Source organism: Mus caroli, chromosome 12 (assembly GCF_900094665.2).
Source record: "Mus caroli chromosome 12, CAROLI_EIJ_v1.1, whole genome shotgun sequence".
In the NCBI taxonomy this organism is placed as follows: Eukaryota; Metazoa; Chordata; class Mammalia; order Rodentia; family Muridae; genus Mus; species Mus caroli.
Window position 1 is genome coordinate 51312396 of NC_034581.1, and position 27016 is coordinate 51339411.

At 36.1% G+C, this 27016-nt stretch overlaps 1 protein-coding gene across 11 annotated transcripts in view; it reads right to left on the reverse strand.

The window, feature by feature from the left end:
* The window catches only part of Ralgapa1 (Ral GTPase activating protein catalytic alpha subunit 1), a 206949-nt gene that overhangs the window by 109335 nt on the left and 70598 nt on the right, over positions 1–27016 (reverse strand). For 4 of the 11 annotated variants that reach the window (XM_029484805.1, XM_021179389.2, XM_029484803.1 and 1 more), the window contains exons 13-19: positions 25834–25982; positions 19873–20002; positions 17745–17982; positions 16641–16802; positions 13118–13258; positions 1926–3461; positions 112–236 (exon numbers count right to left, since the gene is read on the reverse strand). In XM_029484805.1, the coding sequence (XP_029340665.1) occupies positions 112–236; positions 1926–3461; positions 13118–13258; positions 16641–16802; positions 17745–17982; positions 19873–20002; positions 25834–25982 (2481 nt within the window). The remainder of the gene's footprint in view (positions 1–111; positions 237–1925; positions 3462–13117; positions 13259–16640; positions 16803–17744; positions 17983–19872; positions 20003–25833; positions 25983–27016) is intronic. The other 7 variants (XM_029484808.1, XM_029484810.1, XM_029484811.1 and 4 more) reach the window with 3 other exon arrangements.

Genomic DNA, 27016 nt, shown 5'->3' on the forward strand with positions numbered 1-27016 from the left:
AACTTTACAAATCAGAGTTAAGTTTCAGGAAAAAATGAAGTTTGGAATAAAAATCTCCACATAAACATCAGACTCATCCTTTAGTTTCCTACATTTTAAGTTTGAGCTCACCGAGGCATTGCCACTTCGAAGTCGCTCTGCGATAAACTCATCCATCAGGTCAGGAACATTGGCGCTGCTGCCACCAGTCTCACTATTAAGAGGAGGCAGTTTGGGGCTCGTGTCCTCTTTATTTACTGGAAGCAAATAAAGAACTACATATAGTGGGCAACAACTTAATTGTACTTTCTAAATTTGAAACAAAAGTAATCCAAAATAAAGTACCTCTGCCATATCAAGTATTTGCCAAACATGCACTAATGAATAATTTCCCTCCTTTCAGATTTAATTTTTAAGAATTAGTAAATTGTATTTACTTTATTTAACTAAGCAGATGTTAGTCAATCTTCAGTATGACCTTAAACAGCAAGAAAGCTAGAGGTAAGCACTAGCTGAAGTCAGGTTAATATTGCCTATAAAGAAGCTGGTATGCTTTTCTTCCTATTCTGCTGCTTTAGAGTCTTAAGAATTCACAACCTCCCTCTTTCTCAAGAGAGTAATTGCAAGGAATATATCCTTTCAATTCATGTAAATCTCAGTACGACATAAACACACTTCAGTATGGATATAAATAAAAATCTCATGATTTGACATAATTTTTTTTTTTTTAGAGTTAGTCTAAAATCTAACCTCAATGCTTGGAGAAAAAAAGGTTCAATTTTCACGAGAATTAAGAACAAATAAAACCAAAATAGTTGTTTGATTTGTCTAACATTCCCACTGAAATGTAATTTTATAGTAACAAGATTGCTTTCACTTGGTAAACTACCTTGTGGACCATACATTTATGTCACCATTATACTGCTGAAAAAAATTGTTTCTCTGTAGAATAAAACTAGCGCTGTTTCTCTTTCTACTGGATCACCAAGTATTTCAGACTGTTAAATACCATTATCTTTATATCACTGGCCAGGCTTTGCTAAGCTGTAATATACTGCCCTCAAGTGGCATTAATGGCTCAATGCAAGATGCATTATACAGCGTTGTTAATCATGCTAACAAAACCATGTTAAAACAAAATCAAAACCTACCTTACTGCTGAAAATTCTGTTTCTGTATCAGTCAAGTTGTTTCAATTTTTGAACAAGATCAAATGGTTACTACACTCTTGCTTCCTTTTGCTAACATGTACATTTAGGTTTCATACTGAAATAATAAGTAAATCATGAGACCTTAATGCACATTTAAGATCTCACAATAAAAATTTAAATCTCTCAGATTAAAAACTAAAAGCCTACAGCTTTTTTTCAGAAGTGCCTTAAATGGAAAGTGGCTAAATCATCTTTGCAATTAAATAAAGAATGTCTTCTTCAATCATAGTTAAGTATCATGTTGGTGCTGGTTGTAGGAGTCTGATTTCTGTTAATATCTGATGTCAAAGTAACTGTCTACCAAGGAAACCAACAGAGTTAGCAGTAAGAATTTGCAAATTAAATTAGATAAAGACAATGCCCTTAGAGACATAAAGTAGTGGGGCAAGAAAAAGTACGGCCAACTCCTTAGTGAACTTCAAGACTCGTGGTACATACTCAGAAAAACACCTGACCTTTGAAAGGCCATTACATTGTTCCCTCTTAACTTCCCCTGTCTATTTTATTGTTCAGCAGCAAAGAGGTTTAACTAAATGCCTCAAAAGGAAAATTAGTAATTTAAATAAATATGTATGCTGGGAAAAATACAGCTGGGGAAAGGCGCATGCATAACCAAACAGAGAGAAAGCAGTGACCATCCCAAAGCTTTTTTGATTGCTTATAGCTTGCTTCAGTTGCATTAAGCCAAACTGGTGCTGTCTTTCTCCTTTTGCGCTCTGCACAGTTAGTGCTCACCTGCAGCTTTCCTTCCAAAATAGCCCATTACATGACTGTACAGATCCCTCAGTGGAGCCTCGGGTGGCATTCTGTTCTGCCTCTGTGGGGAAACATTTGCCTTCGGCTTCGAAAGAGCATGGACAACAGTTTTATAAACGCCACCCAGGGAGCCCTGCTGTGGTCCTGTCTCCTGACTCGATGACCTCAGAGTACTGCGAGTACCTGCCTGGTTACTCGCCATTCCTTCTTTCTGTGATGTGGCTGTAGGGATCTCTGTGGATTCCCTCACTGCTCTGCTAACTGATGCTGCACTGATTGTATCTAGAGGTCTGTACACACCAGGCTTTACAAGGTCTGTACCACTAGTTGAGCTGGTCTGTGTGTTGCTGGTGGTGCTACTGCTATTACTGCTAAAGCCACTGAGCTTCCGTAGTCTCATCTTCCATGGAGCCTCTTTGTTTTCCAGAGGATTATAAAATTGGACAGACTCAGTAGATGGTCTAAAAGTAACATGAACACTATTTCGTTTCTTAGTGGCAATTTTCATGATTTTGGCCCTATGAGTTACTGTTTCAGACAAGCTCCTCTTAGTTGGAGAAAGCTTGCTAGTGTTTGAAACATGAGGCATTCTGCGGCTTACCGGTGTTTTTAATGCAGTTTTCTTTGCATGCATTAAGTATGGCGTGATTTTTTCATTAACCTGTACACTCTTAAGCTTTTCGGCTACTGTCATATCTACACAGGCATCTACTTCTGTGGCTGTTTGTCTATACAGATGTTTCTTTTTTTCTTTATCACATGGGCTATCTGAGCTAGGATCCGATGAGTGTTCATCAAGACTTAGTTGCTTAGCCTTTGCAGCAGTTTGTGATCTTGGATAGCTATCTGAATGGTTAGGTGCAAGAGCACTTGTGAAGACAGCTGAGCTTGGTTCTTTTTGAAATGGTGTATTTTCAGGAGTCCCAACAAAAGACATGAGAGTTTCTGGTTTTATTTCCTGACCTGTGTACTCTACTTTATGGAAAGATGGTATTTCCTCTCTAGTTACATCAATAAGCACTTCCTGGGAAGCTGTATCTTTCCCTAGCTCACTTTTACTACAACTTTCCTGGTTTTCCTTAAAGTATTCTTTCAGAGAAGAAAGAAGGTCATCGTCTGCTTCCAGGTCAATGTACTGGATCTGATCCAAAGCTGCATCTGCAAGTTCTACTGGACCTATCAAATGGCAAAGATGGTCATATATGCTATCACCAACTTCCAGAGAAGGCTCTCTACTATGAGTATCAGTGATGGAGCTCTCAGTGGATCTAGTTATTGACGAAGCCTCTGTGGAACTCTGCAAGCTTGGAGCATGACGGGATGAACTGTCAACGACAGGAACTGCACCTTTGGCTCGCTCAACAGTGAATGGTTCCAAGATGTCAGAAGTGCTGCTACTTCGAGGCAGTGGCTGTTCCTCATGCAAAGCACCAAAAACTTCATTTCCAGTGTCTTCACTCTGTGAAAAATGTCTGACTCTGGTTGAGCGGGGAAGGATTTGAGCATCATCAATATCTATAAGAAAACAAAAATTATACAGAGTGGAAACTATATAAATACAATAAACTTTCACCCACAGCCTAAGCATATGCTTTCCAATAAAAAATTCAGGAAGTTTTTGCAAGTTCAATTAAAGAAAACCAATTAAAATATATATATAACTGACTTTAAAAAAAAAAAAAGATGGACCCAAGGCATGTGGTGTCAATGAATTAGAAAATGGCCAAAAATACATTTAAGATGTTAACATGCATACAAACAGTGAGATGATGAAACATTTGGAAGTGCAGTTTAAGGTAGAGCTGTGCCAATAAATCAAGCAATTCAAACTTGTTAGTTTTTCCTATTCAAATAGGTTATAAGCAGGCAAGAAAATAGATCTTAACACAGAAAGCTGATCTAAGCATCTACTGCAGATATCTTAAGAGAGTCTCCTCTACTAGGCAGGAACAAGACATAACCTTTTCTTCAACCATTACTATTGGGCTGATGACATATTACAATGGAAATCTCCCCTCTCTTCCTTAAAATTATCACCAGGACACTACGTTCTCTTCTGTTTTACTTTATTTACTATAATCTTACTTTTTTTAAGATTTACTTATTTTATTTATATGAATACACTGTAGTTATCTTCAGCAAAACCAGAAGAGGGCATCAGATCCCATTACAGGTAGTTGCTGGGAATTGAACTCAGGACCTATGGAAGATCTAACCGCTGAGCCATTTCTCCAGCCCTTTGCTAAAATATTAAATTTTATTTTTTATCATCAAGCATAATCAGTAAAATAAAGCAAAATCAGTATGCAATAAAATATTTTTGTTTTTGGCAAAAATATTTAAATCTTCTAAGTACATAGAGAAATCTTATGTACCTACAAAGGGCCTACTCATAAACAACCACTGTCCTGACAAGTTTTATGTCAACTTAGCACAAGCTAGAGTCACTTGGGAAGAGGGAAGCTTAAGTGAGAAAATACCCTCACCAGACTGGCCAGTGGGCAAGCCTGGTGGTGAATTTTCTTGATTAATGATTGATGTGGGAGAGCCCAGCCCAATGCTGGCAGTGCCACTGCTGAGCAGGTGGTTCTGGATGCCGTAAGAATGCAGGCTGAGCAAACCACAGGGGAACAAGTTACTAAGTGGCACTCCTCCACAGCCTCTGCAAAGCTCCTGTCTTTAGTCTGTTGTCCTCACTTCCTTGGATGATGGGAACTGTAAACTGAAACTGCCCATTTCTTTCATAAGCTGCCTTTGGTCATGGTGTTTTATCACAGCAACAGAAACCATAACTAGATTCTAGAAACTATGACTTCTTATATGTCTTTTTAAGAACTATAGATTCTGGAGTCAAAATAGATTTAGAGATTACCTAATTTAATTCTCTTACAGATGGGAAAGTTGAAACTCACAGGGACTAAGTTTATTTTTCAAGTTTCAGAAGAACTTTATAAAGTGCTAAGTATGTAAGTCCTCAAAAATATTTATGAAACCATAAATCACAAAATAAATACTTATATATTTTTATTATATGTGTATATTATATGCTTATATATGTGTATATATGTATAGATATTATATGTACATATATGTATACACATATATAAATATATAGTTCTGAAAAGTATAATTGTGGAAGTTAACACAATACTGATAAACTCATTATAAAGTCTATAGGAAGGAAAAATAACATATCTCCCAACAAAATAAAAGTAGAAAGAATTTTATGAGATTATCATTGCTAAATATTACACTTGTAATGCAAATGCCAGAAATAATAGGACTAATCCTGGCATGGTGGCTGGCACAGAGACGTAATCGTAGCACTTGGGAGGCAGAGGGATGAAGATCTGAATTTGAATCTAGCCTATGCTACAAAAGTGAGACCCTGTCTCAAAAAAACAAAAGCAACAGAATTATCACTGAAGCATTATAACGAAGCATTTAGATAGGAGTAAACCTACCATTTATCCAAGAACACAAAGTAATTTATATGTAAATCCTCCACAAGGTGAAGGAAGCTTCCTTCTTTACAAAAGGTAAATTGTTATCCAATGCAATTCCAGGATTCATGACACAGCTAAAATGGTAGTCTTTCTGCTAACTAAAATAAACAAGAAAAAAAAAAAATCCTAACCACTGAGTCAACATTTCATGGAAGCCTAAAATTTTATTCAAGTCTTATTTTTCTGGATTTCCTTGGTAATGTTGAGCATTAAAGGATTGCAAATTATTTTCTGTATTAGAAGGCAAAATTTTCTGGATATTATGTTTCAAAGAAAGGTTACTGGAAGGTAAATTTGTGCACTGATGTATTACTGTTAGCTTATAGCATACTAGGAAAAAACCCTTCCATAAAATTTAGGTTTCTTGAAGATTTAAAAGTTATTCATATAACTATTGTGATTGCTTTTAAGAGCTTTCTCATACAGAATGTATGTAACACGGTAGGAGGAAAGCGTCAGTTACATAAAATGCTGCTCACTGGGAGTGGCGGTGACTACAGGCTGAGGGGCAGGCAATGCTGCTCCTCTAAAGGACCCAGGCTGTGTAGCCCCACAGCAGCCCACAGCCCACAGGAGCTGTGTTCAGTTCTAGCTCCAGGAGATCTGATTCCTTCTTCAGGCTTCTTTGAACAAGCTTACAAAGAAATGCATTAAGTAAACAAAAATTAGAAAACAAACAAAAAACCCTACTGTTTATTGGTAAAAATAATTCCCCAAGAACAGAAACTCTTAAATTAGAATACTAATATTCAACTTGATTTCTAAAAAGCTAAATCTCTAAATTCTCTTTTAATGAAATTTAATTATTTTCTTAGTCAAGCACAAATAGCATTTTATGGCTCTTGAATTTCAAAATGACTGATGTTAATTTATACAGAAATCAATGTCATTATGAAACTTAAGTTTTTTTCTTGATAATTACTAGATAGTTTCATAACTTTTTGCCTCTTTTGGCAACAATATCAATGTACCTTCATGGCAAGATGTTCTATGTAGATATAGTATACCTATTTTAGCAAAACCACTATATCTTATAAAACATGAGATGTTTCAGTGAGCAAAGTAGTTTTATATTATAGAATATGAAGACTTCTTTGCTTTTTTAAGACTCTAATAGTCACATATACATGTTTTATGTTTATGTGTGTTCAAGCTCGTGTATGCATGTTCAGATTTGTGTGTGTAGGTATGTTTACATGTTTGTTTAGATTTATATTAGACTACAGTGTTTTGTTTACAAGCAGGCTACATATGGGTTGCTTCTTTTATTTTTTCCTTTTCTGAAACAGGCTCTCACTTTTTAGTCCAGGCTGACTCACTACATTGCCCAAATGGTCTTCAAACTTGCAAGCTTGAGATGATCTTCCTGCCTAGGCTTCTAATTGTTGGGATTAGAGGCATAAGCTAATATGCCCACATCTACCAACTGCCCCTTGAAATTATCATCAAATTTTACTTGAAATCATTAAGACAAATTAAATAAGAGATTTTGGAGGCCAAGACTCCGGCACATGCCTATAATCCCAGTATTCTCTAAGTAGAGCAGGAAGATGAGGAATCCAAAGTTATCCTCTCTTCTACAAGTGAGTGCGGGCCAAGACCTGAAGATAGAATTCGGAATTATGCTATAACCACCATATTATAGGTGCAAAGAGCTATCAAAGATGCATATTTTAGTACATACCTATGACAGAAAAAAGGAAGGTTTTTCATTGCTAAAGAGGGACATACTTGTTTAATTAGAAAATTTTCATTCTTATTTGACAAAGTTTCAACAAAGAGGAGGGAAGAGAGACCATCTTTCTTCTGACAGAAAACAAAATTACAAATAATAAATTGCCTCTATTGTTAAAAGATTTTAGATCCCTTCTTTCATAAAGGGTTTTTTTTTTTGTCAACAACAAATATGATTGAGAAATGATGTCACAGGGAAGTAAGTGCTGCTCGTCATAGCAGCACACATCTACAATGTCAGCAACTGGGAGGGAGAGGCACAGGAAACCAGGGAAACACTGTTCTTCTTTATCTAGTTCTCGTTTATTCTTGTGTGGGTTTGTAGGGTTTTTTAGTTTACTTATTTTTTTAAACAGAGCTTGGCATGCAGCCCATGTTAGCCTCATACTCACAACTCCCTACATCAACTTCCCAAATGCTTCGACTAAGAACATGTGGGCCACTATGCCCAGTTTATCCAGGTCACTTAAAAAAAAACCATTGTATTTGTTTACATTTCGATCATTATCCCTCTTCCCGGTCTCCCCTCCACCCCATCCACCCCCACTTGTCTTTAAAGAGGGTGCTCCCACACCCACCCACCCGCCTCTAGCATCATCCTTCTATGGGGCATCAGGTCTCCACAGGACCAAGTGCCTCCCCCCACCCCCTGCCACTGATGCCTGATAAGGGCAGACCTCTGCTATACATGTAGTGGGAGCCATGGACCAGTCCATGTATACTATTTGGTTGGTGGTTTAGTCCCTGGGAGCTCTGAGGGGTCCAGTTAATTGATACTGTTGTTCTTCCTATGGGGTTGCAATCCCTTTCAGCTCCTTCAGTCCTTCCCCTAACTCTTCCATTGGGGTCCCCAGGCTCAGTCCAATAGTTGGCTTTGAGTATCTGAATCTACCTTAGTCAGGTACTGGCTGAGCTCTCAGCGGACAGCTGTACCAGACTCGTGTCTGTAAGCACATCTTAGCACATAGATTGGGATTTAGTGTCTGCAGATAGAATGGATTGCATGGTAAAGCAGTCTCTGGATGACCTTTCCTTCAGCCTCTGCTCCCTTTCTGTCCCTGCAACTCCTTTAGAAAGGGACAAATCCAGATTAAAATTTTTTAGATGAGTTGGTGGCCCTACTCCTCAACTGGAGGCCATGTCTATCTACTAGAGATGATCTCTTCAGATTCTATTTCCCTGCTGTTTTGACAAATGTCAACTCCATGAGTCCTGATCTTTCCAAGATTTTTAACATGAAGGAGTGTTGTATTTTGTCAAAGGCTTTTTCAGCATCTAATGAGATGATCACGTGTGATTGTTTATATAGTAGATTTGAGTTTGTTCATATAGTGATTTTATTGATGGATTTCCGTATATTGAACCATCCCTGCATCCCTGGGATGAAGCCTACTTGATCGTGGTGAATGATCATTTTGATGTGTTCTTGAATTGAGTTTGTGTGAATTTTATTGAGTACTTTTGCATTGATATTCAAAAGCAAAATTGGTCTGAAGTTCTCTTTCTTTGTTAGGTCTTTGTGTAGCTTAGGTATCAGTGTAACAGTGGCTTCGTAGAATGAATAATTTCCTCTGAATTATTATGATTAAAGACATGTCTTTAACCCCCCAATCTTCTACTCCCATCTCCGTTTCCCTGGTGCTAGAATTATAGACCTGGACCTGCATCACTACTGCTGGCTTAATTATGACTTGACTGTACATCAAAGGTGTTTTTTTTTTTTTTTGAAGACATCAAACTATTCTAAAATGAAATTTACTCAAACTTTAGAAGAAACAAAAATAATTAACAAAGTGGACTGGTTGAAAATTCAAGCCATGATTTCTGCTTATTAGCTTGGCACTAATTTTTCATAACTCTATCATATAACTATCTCTTCTTTGTCATCCACATACCTCCATGCCTTCAATCTGCTTCCATGAATCGCAGATGCAAAAATCAACAATAACTCAAATTCCTACAAATATAAACTGATAAAATCATCTCATTTCATAGGGTTATGTTTTTACTTAATTTAAAGATTAATTCAATGTCTTCTAAATGTGTGTTCTATGGACCGTAATTCTATTATATATTAAACTGTCAAAAAGTTAGACAAAGTGTTTATGCTGAAATAAACATGAAAAGTACTGGATTATGAAGTTTTTATTTGTTAAGAGACTTCTACAGTCCTTCAATAGGTCAGCAATTATTATGAGTCTTTAATTACTTCCTTTTTATTTCTTAGAAAGTATTCTAAGCCTTGACTGGGGACTTGCAAATGGGGACTTCATCTTAAGTCAGTTTTCAGGAAAATGAGGATTTGCTTGCCTCTTCAATGAGTTCTACAAGAAAAATAATTTCTAACTGAAAGTAACTTTAATTATGCTTTGACATTGTGTATGTGCATTTGCATAAAAAATGGCGGCAAAGTTATCTTTCGAACAAATTGGTTTTAGAGAATTATGTGTGTTTTTTAAATGCACTGAGATAATTCACACTGTCTAAAATGACATTGGACACAAGGAGCTCATGTCTGTAATCCTAATACTCAGGATGCTAGAGCAATAGTCACGAGTTTGAGGACAGAATGAGCTACAGACTAAGACCACGCCCAAAAACAATAAATATAAATAAACATAATTCTGATAGTAAGATATATCGTGTTTGTTCTAATATGTTCTAGTATGACAATATTATCAAAATATTTAAATGTTATAGAAGTCATTTTATCTCAAATGAGGAAAATGAAGGCAAAAACCATAGCACTTGAGAAATCTTTTAAATACTATCTATAAATATTAAAAAAGGTCTTTTAAAAAGATAATCTTTATGACTTATTTATAACAAAACAAGAATTTTGACATAGAAGCTTAAAGCAATACTTGGAAATTTTTGAAAGAAACAACCGAGCCTGGGTCCAGTATGTGGCAGGCAGAGGCAGGAGATCAAGGTCACCCTTCAGTGCACTCAGTCCAAGCCAGCCTGGGCTACAGGAAACTGTCTCACACAACAGGGTGGAGTGGAGAGCAAGGAGGAACACTTCATTTTTCTTTTAGCTTTCACAGACATACTACACTGCTGCTTCTGGTGCTGTCTGTGAGCTCCTTCAGTATGGACCTGGTGCCTCTTTTGTGGAATGACAGCACTTACTAGGGCCAACGAGAAACCCAACCCAATGAAACAGTCCAGGCTGAGAACAAGGATCATATTAATTTGAAAGTAGCAGCAAATGGTGGAGTTTAAGAAGTAAACACCTCTTAGTAAGCCAATGAAAGCCAATTGCAAATGGCAGGGTTTGATGTTCAAGTAAAACAACTTGTGACTTGATGGGACACATCTGCACAGGTGGCAGTGGAGGGAAAAGCTATAACTGGTGTGTTCTAGCAGCAGACAGAAGGTGACTACAAACAGGGGCCCACTACTTTACTCACGAGTTGTGTTACAGACCAAGACTAGATTCTCAATTAGAAAGCAGAAATTTGGTTCCAACACATCCAGCCTATTCCAGTACAGATGTCTTTGTTCTTTTGTTTCTGCATCCCACTTCTTTACTGTACAGAAATAACTGCTGTAGATACTACAGAGTTCTCCCTTCAAGTCAAGCATCTTCTTATTTAAATAAAACTCTTGTGGTTTTAAATTAACACTAAGATAACTATTTGTCAAATTCTAAAGTTTCAGACAGGAAATTTTAGAAGTCCCAAAAGTTCTAAAAAAGAAAAAAAAAAAAAAAGAATCTTTCTGACAGTTTTTAAAACAAGAAACTTACCTGATTCAATCCAATATTTAAGAATTAATGGCTAAATTTTTCTCAATTTTTTTAAATAAGTAAAAAATAATTTATATTACATGTGTTAAGTATGCATGCTCTTGAAAGCCTGAATCAAAAGAATTTATCTGGTTACAATAACCTAGTTTTTCAATTGTACCTAATTCAGTTATCAGTCAAGCTTTGCTTTGCCAATGTAAATAAAGTCTAGTTAGACATATGAAGATAAAATTGGTGCTATTTGTCTAGGAAGGAACAGTGTTTGAAAGGAGCAATGAAAATACAAAATATTTACTTAGAGCTAAGGACAAAATACTTATTCATTTATTTATTTAGAATAAAGGGCCATATTTAAGAAAATTATGTACCAATTTTTTCTCATCCATTAAAGTGTGTATTATTCCATCTCTATATCATCTAATTGTCCTACAGTTTTGCACTGGTAGCCTTAAAATTTACTCACTTATTATTCACCAAATACTTAAGGATCAGATGGACATGGTGGCACATATCTTTAATCCCAGTACTCCCCAGGGCAAAAATAGGTGATCTCTGAGTTCAAGGCCAACCTGATCTCCAAGAGTGAGTAAACCCTCTCTCAAAAACAAAATAATCAAGATAAAACAAACAAACAAAATCTTATGGCTCAGACAAGGTTTGCATTAAGGCCAAATTTCCTATTTTACTTTTGACATTTAACTGCAAAATCAAATACCAATTTAATTATAAACTATTTGATATCTCCCAAATATATCATAATATGAGGATGGCTCGCCTGCTCTCCCAGTACATTGGGGGCTGAGGTGAGAGATTCACTGTGAATTTCAGGCCAGGTTAAACTACGTACTTTTGGATTTGTCTGAGCTATAAAGTAAGGCCCTGACTCATAACAAGAACAACAGTATGGAATACTATCCAGAAGTAATTCTTACTCATTCCACCTAGAAAATGCATATATTCAATAACTGAATGCTTTGTTGTTCCATTTTGAGAAATAGATGTTCTGTCATGTATAATTCTTAAAATACTATCAAACATAAAATATATTTAAATGTATTTTTATACTTACATGTAAGTAATTCTTAATTATTGTCACCCTGCTGCTAATTTAGATATCTGGTCTTAATGGGATTACAGATGACAGAGGGATATTCACTGAAATTAACATTAACACAAATGCATGTTCTCTCACAGATCTTTCAGTCCACTGGAAACTACAGATATGCTTTAAAAGGAAAAAATGCAAAACAAAAACCCACTAGTCCCTCTCAGACCCAGTAATGTCACAGATACACCCAGGCAAACTGCTAAGGAGATACCTAACAATGTCCGAGTAAACCCAACTATCACAGTTTGCACAACAACTATACTCAACTAAAGCTTGCTTCTGTGATAAAGACGAGATACTACTTAATGTTATAGATACACAAAATTACTGAAAGGCAATACTAACTGCATTGTTGGAGTAAAAAGTGATTTGTGAAGGTGGGGAATGAGTGGTTGCTGGCATAGGACAATGGAAATGCTCTGTATTTTATATGGGTGATGTTGTATGTATAATCCTTAGATCTCACTATACTGAGTCATGCAAGCCATCTTGTACTGGATCTAATCAAGCAGGAAAGTTGAGCAGGTTTCTAAGTTCTCTGGGAATTGAGGCTACATGGAATGGCTTTAAAAGGAGTTCATCCTTTGAATTATAGATAGCGTTTTAGCTAATATAAATCCCAAAGTAATTATTAGGTTATATGTGTTCTCTAATAACTATATACCCTTACTTAGTTCCATAAATATAGAAGATGGGGAGGAAATGATATTTAAGATTTACCATATTGTTAATTAAAACAATATAACATCAAAAGTCAACATGTCTCTTGTGAGACATTTGTGATACAAATATTTTTAATCACCTGAAAAAAAATCAAACATAACAACTTGGTCATTCACTGTAAAAAATGTAAGACATTGGCACAGCACTAACTTAGCACTTCCAGAATGAACTGCAAGAATAGCATAAGAGTTCAAATAACTCAAAATGTTGATTTCTCAATTATTTTCCAATTTCCCACCCTCCTCCCAAAAGAAATTAACTTTGAAGAGTTTATTTGATTTAGCAATTTTGAAAGCAGAGGATTACAAAGTGAAAAGGGCGGTGCAGAAATTAGCAGAGGTGGCACTACCTGAAAGCTCATCAGAAAGGGGAGTGAGAACAATATCAGGCAAGAAGGGTTTGGAAGTATGGATCAGAACAGGAGCACTTTTAGCACTGCGAATATAGGCCGATGGCAGAGCACATTCACCAATGGATCGGCTTCTCATGGCTTTAAAGGAAAAGAAAGAAGTGGGGAAGGAAAAAAGAAGAGTGACTATAATGAAAGGCTGTGTCACAGAAAAAGCAGCAACAGAGAAAACTAAAAGACTCAAAGGAAGGAAACTTTAAATTAAAACATTTCAGCACAGCAAATACTGGCAAGCTGTAAGAAAAGAAACCACAACACACATTTTGAATGTAATTCTTTTGGTGTAAAGCAGGAAATGCCTATTATTAGCAATTATAATGGAACAGCATTAAAAAAAAAACAGCAGACACTTTAGCACATTTTCAAAAACAAAAAAACCAAGAAATGAGAAATTTATCAAGTGGAAACCTTGAGAAATACTCAATATCATTAGTCCAAAGCAATTCCAGTACCATATTTGGTCACTTCTCTGAGCAATTCTTCTTAAGGAAGCTGAATGTGACTAATAAATCATTTCTATTTTCATAGAAATTCTATTCTATTTTATTTTAATAAATCATTTCAAATAAAACGTCCTAATTACTAATAGGTCCTTTTATGAAACTTTGCCTGTTTACTCTTGTGATTGGTAGTTGTTCCAGGTGAGAGAAAACTTAAACAAGTAGCTCGCATTTATGCTGAAGTATAATAGTGCAATTGTAAGGTTTTAATTAGCAATATTTACAGAAAACAGAATTTACAATGAACAAGCATTAAGAATCATGTTCATGAGTCGGGCATGGTTACACACCTGTAATCTCAGCAGTAGGATGATCAAAGCAGGAGGATTACAAGTTCAAGGTCATTTTCAACTACACAATGGGTTCTAGGCTAGCCTGGTCTACATGACATCCTGTCTTTAAAAACAAAAACAAGTATACAACACTAACAACAACAACAAACACGAAATTAGGTTCTTAAGAAAAATATATAATCTGAGTTCATTCAAATCATAAACATAAAAATTTCAAAGTATCTTTTTAAATACAAAACTGTGGGCTTCTTTCTAAAACCTGTATATTCTGCTACATTCCATAATTTCATAAAAGCATTACTAGATGACAAACAAATTTTTGTATTTTACGTAGCAATAAATAGTGACTTAAACTTCCTAATAATTTTAGCTTCAGTTTAGAGGCTACTGATTAAATGAATTCATAGGTACTGTTATGTAAGGACACATATAGTTTATGCTTAAACTATATTGCATAATACTCTATGCAAATAATAAAGGCAAAAGGAAGGAAGGAAGGAAGGAAGAAAGAAAGAAAGGAAAAGAGAAGAGAAGAGAAGAGAAGAGAAGAGAAGAGAAGAGAAGAGAAGAGAAGAGAAGAGAAGAGAAGAGAAGAGAAGAGGANGAAAGAAAGGAAAAGAGAAGAGAAGAGAAGAGAAGAGAAGAGAAGAGAAGAGAAGAGAAGAGAAGAGAAGAGAAGAGAAGAGAAGAGAAGAGGAAAGAAAAGGAAAGGAAAAAGAGAAAAAGAAAGACAGACACCTCCCTCCTTCTCCCTGACCCTCCTCTCCCTCCCTTTTGGCTTCAGGGCTTTTACACTTTCCTGTAACCAGACTGTATTACCTATAGATCCTTGCCATGTTCTCTTGCTTGCTCAAAGCTATGTTCTTAAATCATATGATAAAGAAGCCTGTCTTGATCTAAAAGTCTTATTCTCTGCTTCTGCTGTTCATTAATCCATTATCTTGCCTTAATTTTCTTTATAATGTACTAGCACCTGTTAATGTTTACTGGATCTGTAAGCTCAACATTAAAACTGTAAGTGCCAGTGACCATTTTTAAAATTTGATTTGCTTTATCATTTCCCAATCTTTTCACCAAGATCATCTATGCATCAACTATATCTTTAATGTTTAGAACAGTGCTCCAATATTGAATATTTAACTTTTTTCCATTCAAATATATAAACTCAGCTGTGGCTAATCCACATTCAGTTAAGCACAGTACATAGGCAATGTGCTCTAGGCCTCTATGTGTATAAGATGTATAAGAAACTGCTAAGAGCGTCTGCCTCTAGTGCAGTAAGCTGAGAGGAGGAGATGGAGGAAGAGGAGGCGGGGAAGGTTTAACGGAATGTAGGTTTTGTGTTTATTTTTTTTTTTCTAGACTCAAATTTTAAGCATATTCATTCACCTTGGCTATAAAAAAGTAATTTTAAAAATTAAGAAATTAACCAGTCATGGTAGTTCACATCAGTAATCCTAGTACTCAAGAAGCGATGACAAAATACTTTCAAATTCAAGGGCAGTGAGTTTTAAGGCAGCCCAGGGTCCACTCTAATAATACCCTGCCTCAGAGAGCAAGGCACAACCTAACAAGCAAGATCTAACAATATCTTAATTTGAATTTTCAAAGAATTTTCCAACTTTTCACAAGTATCTTTCTCAGCAAAACTTTTAATGCTTTAGCTTTTGTTTGGTGGACATAAAATCTGAAAGGCTATCAAGCAACTGTTTCAGGCGGAACAAGTCTTAGCACTGCCACTACACAGATGAAGCACTTAGAACCTAGAGAGCAGACACAGGGAGATGCTCAAGCTTCACAACCTGAGTTCAATCCTGGGCCCTACCTGGTGCAAACAGAGACCAGCTCAAACAAGTGGTCCTCCGACCTCTCTACGCCTCTATGGGAACAGGCATATGTGCACATACACCCTAACTATGAAATTACAGTAGACTGTCCAAGGTTACATACAGATTTAGTGGAAAAAAAAAGTAAGAAAGAACTTAGAGCATAAGTCCTCTTTATATTTTTTCCAGTACTACTCTCTCTACTATAGTTCAGCCAAATTACATGGCTTTGAGAGGAAAATAAGACAGTTGCCAGTTCTTTAGTATGTTGTGTTGGCTTAGCCTACAAGTGCTTCCCAAGTGTTGCTACATTCCTTTTTACATTAGAGAAATTGCTTTTCTTTCCCCCCAGAGCTGAGGACCAAACCCAGGGCCTTGTGCTTGTTAGGCAAGCGCTCTACCACTAAGCTAAATCCCCAACGCCCCCCTCTTTAAAAAGAAAAAGCATAGATTTCTTCTTGACCTCAGTTGCCTGCCAGTAAGTTCCTAGGGCCAATAAGACTATGTAATTGTAATACTGAAAGTTTGCTACCATCTCCATATTTGTGAATATAGTTACTTAATAAAATGTATACCATGCTTGAGTTCTGCATTTTGAATCCAAGTTCTACTTTTTGAATTCTATAAGAAGACAATTTGGAAATAAAGAAACCTGTAATAAGCTACGTAAGCACAGAGTACATACATTAAAAGCACAACGGCATGTAATTGGGCCTCAAGGATTACTGAGGAAGGGGAGGAAGCTGCCTTTGAAGATCCTCATCTCCCAAAAGAAAGCAAAATGTACACTGGCAGCATCTATCCGTATTGCTCTACCTAATTCCCACCGTTTTAAACTACATACCAACAGTTTTTTGCCGTACTATACTCCTGGCCTTTTCAGTTCCTGGGGAGCCAGTGGTCGTTGCACTTCTCTGTCTCATAGGTGCCTGGCCAGGCTGATCGCGACTCCATCCTCTAGAAAATGACTTGTCAACTGAAACTTTCTGAAATTCGTGTCCAACTCCTAGAAATGCAATATTAGCATGTAGTATATTGATAACCTGATGGTTGCCTTCAAATTATCATGTCATTGTGGGCTCTAAGGCTTCCTCAGAGTGCATTATAAAGTAACTACAAGGGTTGTTTGAGGTTTATGTAAAAATCATATTCAAAACTTAAGAAGACCTAAAATTACATTATATCACTAAGGCTAACCCATTATAACTCTCTACTATCAAGAGGTAAGAAATGAGGTGGATGGAAGTCATCTTGCAGTAACAGTTTCTAATCCCTAACCACCAATAATAGCCACTTGAGAAATAAATGATGCAGAAAACGTAGTGTAGGCATAAACTTAAGTATCATGGACAAATAGCTAAGTATGAAATAGGAATTAAATATAATTCCTAGCTAACAACCTATTCTTAGAATGCAAAATACTACATAAAGCACATGATAGTGATATTATAATTATGCTACTACTGCTTCACCTCAATTTAACATTATACAAATATTACTTAACACTTAGGGGATGTTTACTTGAAGTTTAAACTAATAAAATGCTTTCAAGAGAATTTTTCAAGTAATTCTTTATCATGTATTTAAAGATAGATTAAAATTAAGTCATCCTTTCAGTTATACCTAAAACCTATTTATACAAAAAGTAAATAAATTTTATAAATTCTGACTTGGGTTAATTATTTAAAGTAAGTTAAGATTCTATATTGTTTAATTAAATATAAGAATGACCATAATATATACAGAGAACATTCTTTATCTTACCAAAATTATAACTGATCTTAAAATAACAGTGTATTTCTGTATTTCATGGTTGGAAGTTTTAAACCTCCAGGATAAATGAAAGGACATTAGAAAAGATGTCTTGCCCCAGCACTCTTCCTGGCCTGGTTTTCCCAACTCAATTATTTAAACAAATTCCTATGGAGAATCTTTGAACAAGTCTTACCTTTCCCTTTGTGCTTTTTTTGTTTCTGTTCACTGAGCTTATCCAATGGCAAATCACTGAGATCCAAACTATATAAATTTCTAGCCAAAACTTTAGTCAGTGTCTCCATAGTCAGTGACCACTCAGTGGCCAATTCTTCCCAATAGGTCAATGATGACAAAACTGAAAGTAAGTCATCCCAAAGTTCTCGAGAAATGTATACATTTAGATTTGCTTTGATCCAGGCAACAATGAGAGTCTACAAAGACAAATATTCAGAAATAATAATTAGATTTATTTGGTGTGTGACTTCAAAATCAACTGTTCAATTATTTTTATCTCAAAAGTAGAAAAAATTTAAATCATGTAATACCCATTACTACATGTTGTAACAGTAACTCATGCAATTATTGCTACCTGATAAAAATTTCAGCTAAGTTCCTAGTACTCAAGGAATACAGACTGAACAGGAACCCTAATGCACAACTTTCACACTGCATTGCATTACTGCTAAGTAAAAGCTATGTAAAGAGATGTTTCCACATTACTGCACGGTGAAATTGAGTTCTTAAGTGAAAAACTTCACAATACATTGCAAAATGAAAGATGGAAATGACTACACACTTTGGAAGTTTGTATCACCACTACAAAGGGAGGAGGCAGTCCTAGAGAGGAACTTAACTATAGTGTATTCATGTAAGTCAAATAAATAAATCATTTCAAAGATACAACAGCAATTAAGAGCAGTTTGTAATAAATCCAATAGCAATATCAAAAGCTTACTTGTAAGAGGGCAGAAACTACTGAATACCCAGCACTCTCTGAGGTTTTGTGGGCTGCTACTAAACGCATACCGTTGTTGAAGAAATAAGTCAAAAATAAGTTTTCAAAACTTTTAACTTCATGAATTTTACTAAGGAATTATAAATGCACACATGAAATGTAAAAATAAAATTGAAGTGACTAGTAATCTTTCCTTCTCTCTCCAAATATTCAAACTACAAAAAAGTTATTTTGCATAACAAGCTAAATTTTATCTTTTCTGTAGCTCCAATCATTGGGTTAGCCATGAAAACTGGGAATTTTCTGAAAGTTTAGATAATACATGCTTCTGTTTTAAAAGTTAATTTAGCATCAGCAGAGATATTTAGATGAGAGATTAAGAGCTGTAAAGGCCAATGTAAACAGTTACTCTTAGAGCAGAGGATCTGAAATAGCCTTTACCTCTGACATTAAGAATCATCCAAAGTGGGGGCTGGAGAGATGGCTCAGTGGTTAAGAGCACTGACTGCTCTTCCAGAGGTCCTGAGTTCAAATCCCAACAACCACTTATGTGGCTCACAACCATCTGTAATGGGATGGAATGCCCTCTGAGGACAGCTACAGTGTCCTCATTATGAGTATTATGTACTCATATACATAAAATAAATAATAATTTTTTATTTAATTTTTTTTTTGGTTTTTCGAGACAGGGTTTCTCTGTATAGCCCTGGCTGTCCTGGAACTCATTCTGCCTCCCGAGTGCTAGGATTAAAGGTGTGCGCTACCACGCCTGGCATAAATAATAAGTTTTTAAAAATCATTAAAAAAAAAGAATCATCCTAACTACGTAATTTCATTTAATGTGTCATCATAAAAATAATTCCTATTTCAGGGTTTATAATAAGTTTAAAGTCAGCACATAACTTCATGTTGAAATAATATGTAATTTCTGTATGATCAAAAATATCACTGACACTTAAATTCTAGAAGGGAGATCAATAAAGCCTGTAAGGCAGCTTGGTTATGTACTACATTTTAATTACTATGGAAAAACTGAAATATTTTTCCTAATAACCCAGAGATTCAGAAGCTGATAAAACACCCCGGCACTATTCCTAGAGCTCTCTGTCAGCTTTCGGATCCATAAGCATGCCACACTAGAGGTAAAATAAGCACCCTTACTGTCCATTACATTTCTCTCCCATTAGGTTGTGAATCTGTATGTAAGGGTATTTAGATGAGTGACTTTTATTAATTTAGTTCTGCTAAAACATCCTTTAACATGAACTGGCTTGTAATTTAAAGCATTTTCTCCTACTTTAACAAGCTCAACTTTAGTGAATCTTTAAAAATCAAACACATCTATCCATCTATTTATGTTTATTGCCTGAAAAAGTGGTCCTGCAAGTCGACCTGCCAAGGTCATGTTTTTTTTCCCCTGGAACTGCAGAAAAGCTTGTGACGACATCTTCAGTACAGACTCCGTGACTCTGAGCAGCACGAGTAGCATCTGTTCCCTTAAAGGAAGAAGAGCTGTTAATGTTTCCTTCTTGCTTTGGATTAATGATCAATTTTCATATTAATTTGTTGTAAAAATAACATTATTGTTGGGATAACTCGAATATTCAATCTTTGAAAGACTATTAAGTGTTTAGAACTCTTTAAATATTAAAATTAATAACTGAAGTTTCTAAGCACAATCAATACCTTCAGGTACAAACTGTTTTATGTTTTTAATAATGGACACTCAGGAAAAGAGAAAAAGTACTGCTTCTCTTTCTCCCACCCTCCTTTTTGTTTCTTGAGACAGGGTCTCATGATGCTCAGCTGGCCTTCCTACACAGCCAAGAATGACCTTCAACTCCTGATCCCCAATTCCATCTACCTAGCACTGGGATTACAAGACGCCTGCCACCATGTCCTTTCCTCCCTTTTAGTTTCAGTGATTAAACAATTACTTATCTGTAATATATGTAAATATGCATTTACATATAAATATATGTATATGTGCATATTGTGTATCTGTGTGAGTATATGCCATGTGTGTGCAGGTACCTGAAGAAGTCGGAATAGGGCATCAGATCCCCTGGAGCTGGAATTACCAGCAGTTGTAGGCTGCCCAATATGGGTGCTGAGAACTGAACTCAGATCCTCCGGGAGGACATAAAGTGTTCTTTTAATTGCTGAGCCATCTTTCTAGCCCCATTTGAAAATGTTAAAATCTTTTGTTCTATACCTGTATCAGAACCAGAACCAATTCTAACATTGTCCTTACCTTAACTTTCTCCTAGATGTTTCCTACTAACAGAATAAAACCACACCTGATACTTGAAGAACAAATTTACCAACAAACCAATAAATGAGTCTAATAGCTAGGCATACTGGAATACACCTGCAGTCTTTGGGTGACTGAGGCAGGAGGGTGGTACATTTGGGACCAGCCTGGGATATCCAGTAAGACCTTGTCTCCCACCCCACCCCACCAAAAAAAAGAAAGAAAGAAAACAAGAAAGGAAATAAAAGAAGAAGGGAAAAGGAACCTGACAAGAGAACTTTAGTTAGTACAGAGGCAAGTTAGAGCTCAAGTGTGTATCAGTCTCCTCCTTAAAGGCCATTCTGCAGTCCCTGTCTGGTGCAGCTTTAAGGATGGTCACTGGAAGAAATATGGATAAAGCAGTAATATGTCCCAGATCTAGACGCCACTTGGGTGAAGACGTGAACACAAAATCAAATAAAGATTATCACTCAGATTTTTTAAAAAAAAATCTTGAGGGGTAGAGAGATAGTTCAGCAGTTAAGAGTACTGGTTGCTCTTCTAGAGACTCTAGATTCAATTCCCAGTGAGCACATGGCAGCTCACAACTGTCTATAACTCCAGTTCTAGGTGATCTGACACCCTCACACATAAAATGGTAGGCAGAATACCAATGTAAATATAATAAAAATAAATAAATCATTTAAATAATATACCCTGAAGCTCAGTAGCAGAGCACTTGCCTATAGTGGGTGAAGTACAATTAACAAATAAATAGAAAGAAAGAAAGAAAGAAAGAAAGAAAGAAAGAAAGAAAGAAAGAAAGAAAGAACAAAAGACTTAATTGTCGAATGGGACCAGAGAGAGATGGCTCAGCAGCTAAGCAGTTAAGCGCACTTTATGCCCTTCCAGAGGATCTGAGTTCATTTCCCAGTACATATTATTATTCACAGAATAAAAGCCTTAAGTATCATACTTCTTAGCTTGAGCTTCTAGCTTAGCTGTATGAAATGAAAGTATATCTACATAACACAGTTTATAAATAAACTTCATCTTACTAGAGTCTGACTTTAACTCACTCATATATCAGGTGACTCTTATAATTTGTAATATAAAAACAATAACTTTAATCAATACAGAAAAAAATCTCATAAAGTCATTGTAAATATGTGGNTGATTGCCTTGGGTATAATGACTTCAGCTTTAAAGGAACTTAAAAGAATTATGAGGGCCAAAGAGATAACTCAGCAGTTAAAAGCGTGGGCTGCTCTTCCAGAGGACCCAGACTCAGTACCCAGTACCCAGGGGGCAACTCCCACCTGCCTGCAACTCCAGTCCAAGGAGATCCGATGTCTTCTTCTGGCCTCTGCCAGCACCAGGCATGCGTGTGGCATACAGACATACATGCAGGTAAAATATTCATATACACAAGAATAAAATTTATATGTTTCAATTAAAAATATGGAATAAACTCTAAAAATATGTTTCATGGCAAGACTCCTAGCTCATCATTGATATAAAACTTATAAAAAAAAAAAAAGAACTCACAAAAAAAAAGAGAGAGAGAATACTTGAGTTTCATATGATTTTCTGTTTTTGTTTTCTGAGAGAGTACATCTGTATGTAGCCAAGGTGAGCCTCAAATTTGCAATCATCCTGCGCCTGCTTCCCCAGTGCTGCATTCCTAATGTATACCTTTTTAACATGAGCAAGCCTATAATTCAAAATCTGCTTACCATTTATCAAAGGTTGTATAAACAAAGACCAGGCACTTAATATCCTTGTGATTAATTCAAGGAGACACACATTATTAATGAATAATGTGATTAGTATGCATGTGAAATTTTAGAAATGTCCTCAGTACCATATGTTCCAAATATGTTAATAGATGTTTCTCTATATAATTTATATATACTTCTAGTAAAGGACTTTTTTTTTGTTTTAAAGCTAGAGGGCTAAGAGCTGGTCCAGGGGTTAAGAGCACTTACTGCTCTTGCAAAGGAACCAGGTTCAATTCCCAGTACCAACATAAATGCTCATAACCCACTGTAACTCCAATTCCAGGGATCTTGAGAGGGAGGTCCTCTTCTGACTTCCAAAGAAACTAGGCATGCACATAGTATAGTTATAGACATGGAAGCAAAACGCTCACACACATAGAAACCTTTAAAGCCATTTCCTCCTAAGTAGCAAACATAAATTAAGCACATCCTTTAACCAAATAGTCCCGCTTTTGTTGTTCTTTTTTATTTTGGGTTTTTTTTGTTTGTTTGTGTTTTGCTGTTGTTTTGGGTTTCTCTCTCTCTCTCTCTCTCTCTCTCTCTCTCTCTCTCTCTCTCTCTCTCTCTTTCTTTCTTTTTTGTTTTTTTGTGAGGGTTTTAGTGTGGAGCTCCGGCTGCCCTGCAACTGACACTCACTCTGTAGACCAGGCTGGCCTCAAACTCAGAGATCCATCTGCCTCTGCCTCTCTGCCTCTCTCTCTGCCTCTCTGACTCTCTCTCTGCCTCTCTGCCTCTCTCTGCCTCTCTCTGCCTCTCTGCCTCTTGAGAGCTGGGATTAAAGGCGTGTGCTACCACTGCTCATCTGTGTTCCCACTTTTAAAAATAACTCAAAAGAAAAAATTAATATATAAGAATATTCATTGTCCTCTACTTCATCAACCCTAAAATTATATATATATGTATATATGTGTGTGTGTGTATATATATACATATATACATATATACATATATACATATATACATATATAATATACACATATATATTAGATGTTAGTTAGTTTAGTTCTAGGCTTGAATTCCCAGCTACTAAGGAGACTGAGGCAGGAAAACAATAAATTTAAGGCCCCTCTGAGCTACAGAGCGAGGTCAAGGCCAGGATGGACAACTTAAAGAGACCTTGTCTCAAAATCAATAAGTTGTGGTAGCTTACAATTGTAATTCCAGCACTCAGGAGGCTACAATAGGAGAGTTAAGAGTTCCAAGCCACAGCCTGGAGAGATGGCTCAGAGAGGTTCTAGCATTGCATGGTAGCTCAAGCCTATTTATAATGAGATCTGGTGGTGCCCTCTTCCGGCCTGCAGGCATACATATGGTACAGCACGCCATATACATACATACATACATACATACATACATACATACATACACACACAGATAGACATACATGTGGTACAGAACACTGTATAACTAGTTAAGTCTTCAAAAAAAAAGTTCCAGGCCAGCTTGGGCTACACTAATAGATAGCAAGACCATTTCTGAAAAAACAAACAAACAAAAAAACCAACCAAACAAACAAACAAACACCAAAGTGAACAAAAACTAAAACCTAAAAGGACCCAAGGAGCATATAGCTATTGTTGAGGTTTGGTCTTTTGCTATGTATTGTAATGCAAAGTGTGGGCCCCCAACACCAGTTTGCCCCAGAGATCAGAGTACCTGTAGACCCAAGTGATGTGTGTGACCTTGCCTCCAAAGTTATTTCTGATTAGTGAATAATGCCGACAGCCAATAGTTGAGGAGAAAAGACATGGGGCGGGGGCGGGGGGGGGGAGTTTAGTGTTCCAGGGCTTAGTATGGAGGAGAACCACAAAGGAGAAAAGAAAGTGACTAGAGGAAGAAGCCACCATGGGTTAGGTTAGTCATGGAATAATGGCCATGTGGGTTGGCTAATAGGAGTTAAGAGCAGCCCATATGAAACATGGCAAATTATATAATGGGATTATTGGCTGAGAAATACACAGAATAATAGCATAAAGAATAGATATCTACCCAGCTTGTGCGCTGATTAATGCTTACTGTAAATAATAAAAGTTGTGTGTCTTATATCCAGGAACTGAATAAGCAAAGGAGAGGTAGAAACCCTGAGTTGGGATCAGACATTTCTACAACAGCTATTATTAACTGTGTGTCAGAGAACTTCTTAGTACATGCAAGGCCATGATTAGATGCTTAATACTGAAAAAAACACAATAAAATTATTCCTCAGATTCTATATTATTATGCAATCATGTGTGATTAATCAGTCAAATATTTACAAAAGGACAAACATCTCAAGAGAATAGGCTATACTTACACTTTATTTTTTATTTTTTAATTTGATTATAACCATGTATAATTCTAACATAAGCTATAGGACTGCTCTCCCTCAAAGGTCTACTTTTCAATTTAGTTTACCAAGTGTATAAAGTGTATCTACCAAGTAAAGTAAGCAATACAGAACTAAGACAACTTTTATTATTCTTGGTGGTTCAGTTATTCAGTTATTATTTAGGTTCCAATTCAAAGCCATTAATAAAAATAATTTAGGAATAGAGACGGTTTTGAGAAGAACCATACAGGAATGAATACCCATTCCATACAAAAGGAAATAAAGAAAAATATATAGAAAGGAAATATTGAAAGAGTAAGGTAAAGTTTAACCTTCTACTCAAAGGAATACTAGTAGCTTGTGTTAGAATAATACATGGTTATAATCAAATTAAAAAACAGAAAAATATAAGTTATAAGAATAGCCCATTCTCTTGTGCTGTTTGTCCTTTTGTAACATCTGACTTATTAAATCACACATGCAATGTCATAGTAATGTAGCTTTGGTGACCACAGAAAAGGATGGCAGATATTCTAAAGCAAAATACAGAATATACTCAGGAAAAGGCAAGCTGACGATGCTGGGAAACACTGCTGCAGGGTAAAGGTTAGATTTAAGAGGCAAAAGTGGACAGGGAAGTAGGAATGGGCCTGCTAGCTGGGCTTTGGTGGCCAAAGGAGGGAAACAGGCTTTAAAAGTTCAGGCAGTCATTTAGTAACATCGCCAATCATCCACACAAGCAAATGTATGTATTCATTACTGGGAGAAAAGGTGACAATTATGTACACTTTAGACAGTCTGAGGGGTCTTATAGAAGCTTGATCAAGGATGTTTGAAATAAAATGAGACAGTCTACTATAAGCATGATTACTATATAAAATATCTCTATTCATTCAATAATAGCAACACTCTAATACTGTAACACACCCTATCTACAGACACTATTCCTTGAAAATTACTATACTTATGCAGAAAACAATAACCAAAAAGATATAGAATTGTTACCAGGTCTTTTTGTCCATTGATACTTGCACAACCATGTATCGATAAATGTTAAGAATGCGTTTACACATATCTGTGTGCTCATCCAGAAGATTCTTTATTTCATTTGCAGGTTCAAGAAGAAATATGTTTGATGAGTTTATAATAAACACCTATAAGAGGAGAAATCATTAATTATTCATAACAAAATCTCAATGGTAAATTCCTTTTTTTTTTTTTTTCCTAGAGACAGGATCTCATTCTATAGCCCTGGCTGGCCTGAAATCCACTACGTAGACCAGGAGGATAAGCTGGATTCTGTTGAAATTCTGTTGTTGTTGCCTCTCAAGTGCTAGGACTGTAAGCATGAGTATTAGGCTCAATGGTAAATTTCTTATTTAATGGAAACAAAACAAAACAAAACAGTCTGCCATGTTGATGCCTGTAATCCCAGCACTCAGAAGGCTAACAAAGGGGAGGCTCCAAGTGTGAGGCCACCCTAGAATAAAGAGTGAGTCAGTCTCTCTCTCTCTCTCTCTCTCTCTCTNTCTCTCTCTCTCTCTCTCCTCTCTCTCTCTCTCTCTCTCACACACACACACACACACACACACACACATACACAGAGTGAGACAGAGGCAGAGGAAGAAAACAGAAACTTGATCACTGGGTGATCAAGTGTAAATTTAAAATCACCATGGATTAATACTCATATTTCTACTACTATTTTATCATCTTCTATTTAAACTCATTAACACTCAAACACTTTATATATGGTTTTTATATATAAAAACAGCATTTCTAAGATAAGAACTTTCTAAGTATAACCATGAACAACAGAAAGTACAAAATACAGTAAGAGATAACTAAATCGGGAAATATTTCTGTAAGTTGTAGACCTTATTTATTTCCATCTGTGTCCATCTGTTCTTGTAACAACAGCTTACATAGATGTAATTTACGACAATCCATGAGTGTTTATCATTAAACTTTATCATGTACTCAGTGTAAGCTGTTGATTCCCTTCTGAATGATGCTATAAAGACAAATCTATTGTAACAGCTATATACAGAGAATATCAGCAACACTTTGTTTTGCTTCATTTCTGTTATGTTTTGTTTTACTTTTTAGATGGGATCTTATGAAAATAAGGCTGGCCTCTAATTTGCCATGTACCGAGGGCTAATCTCAGGCAAACTAGAAGATCTGA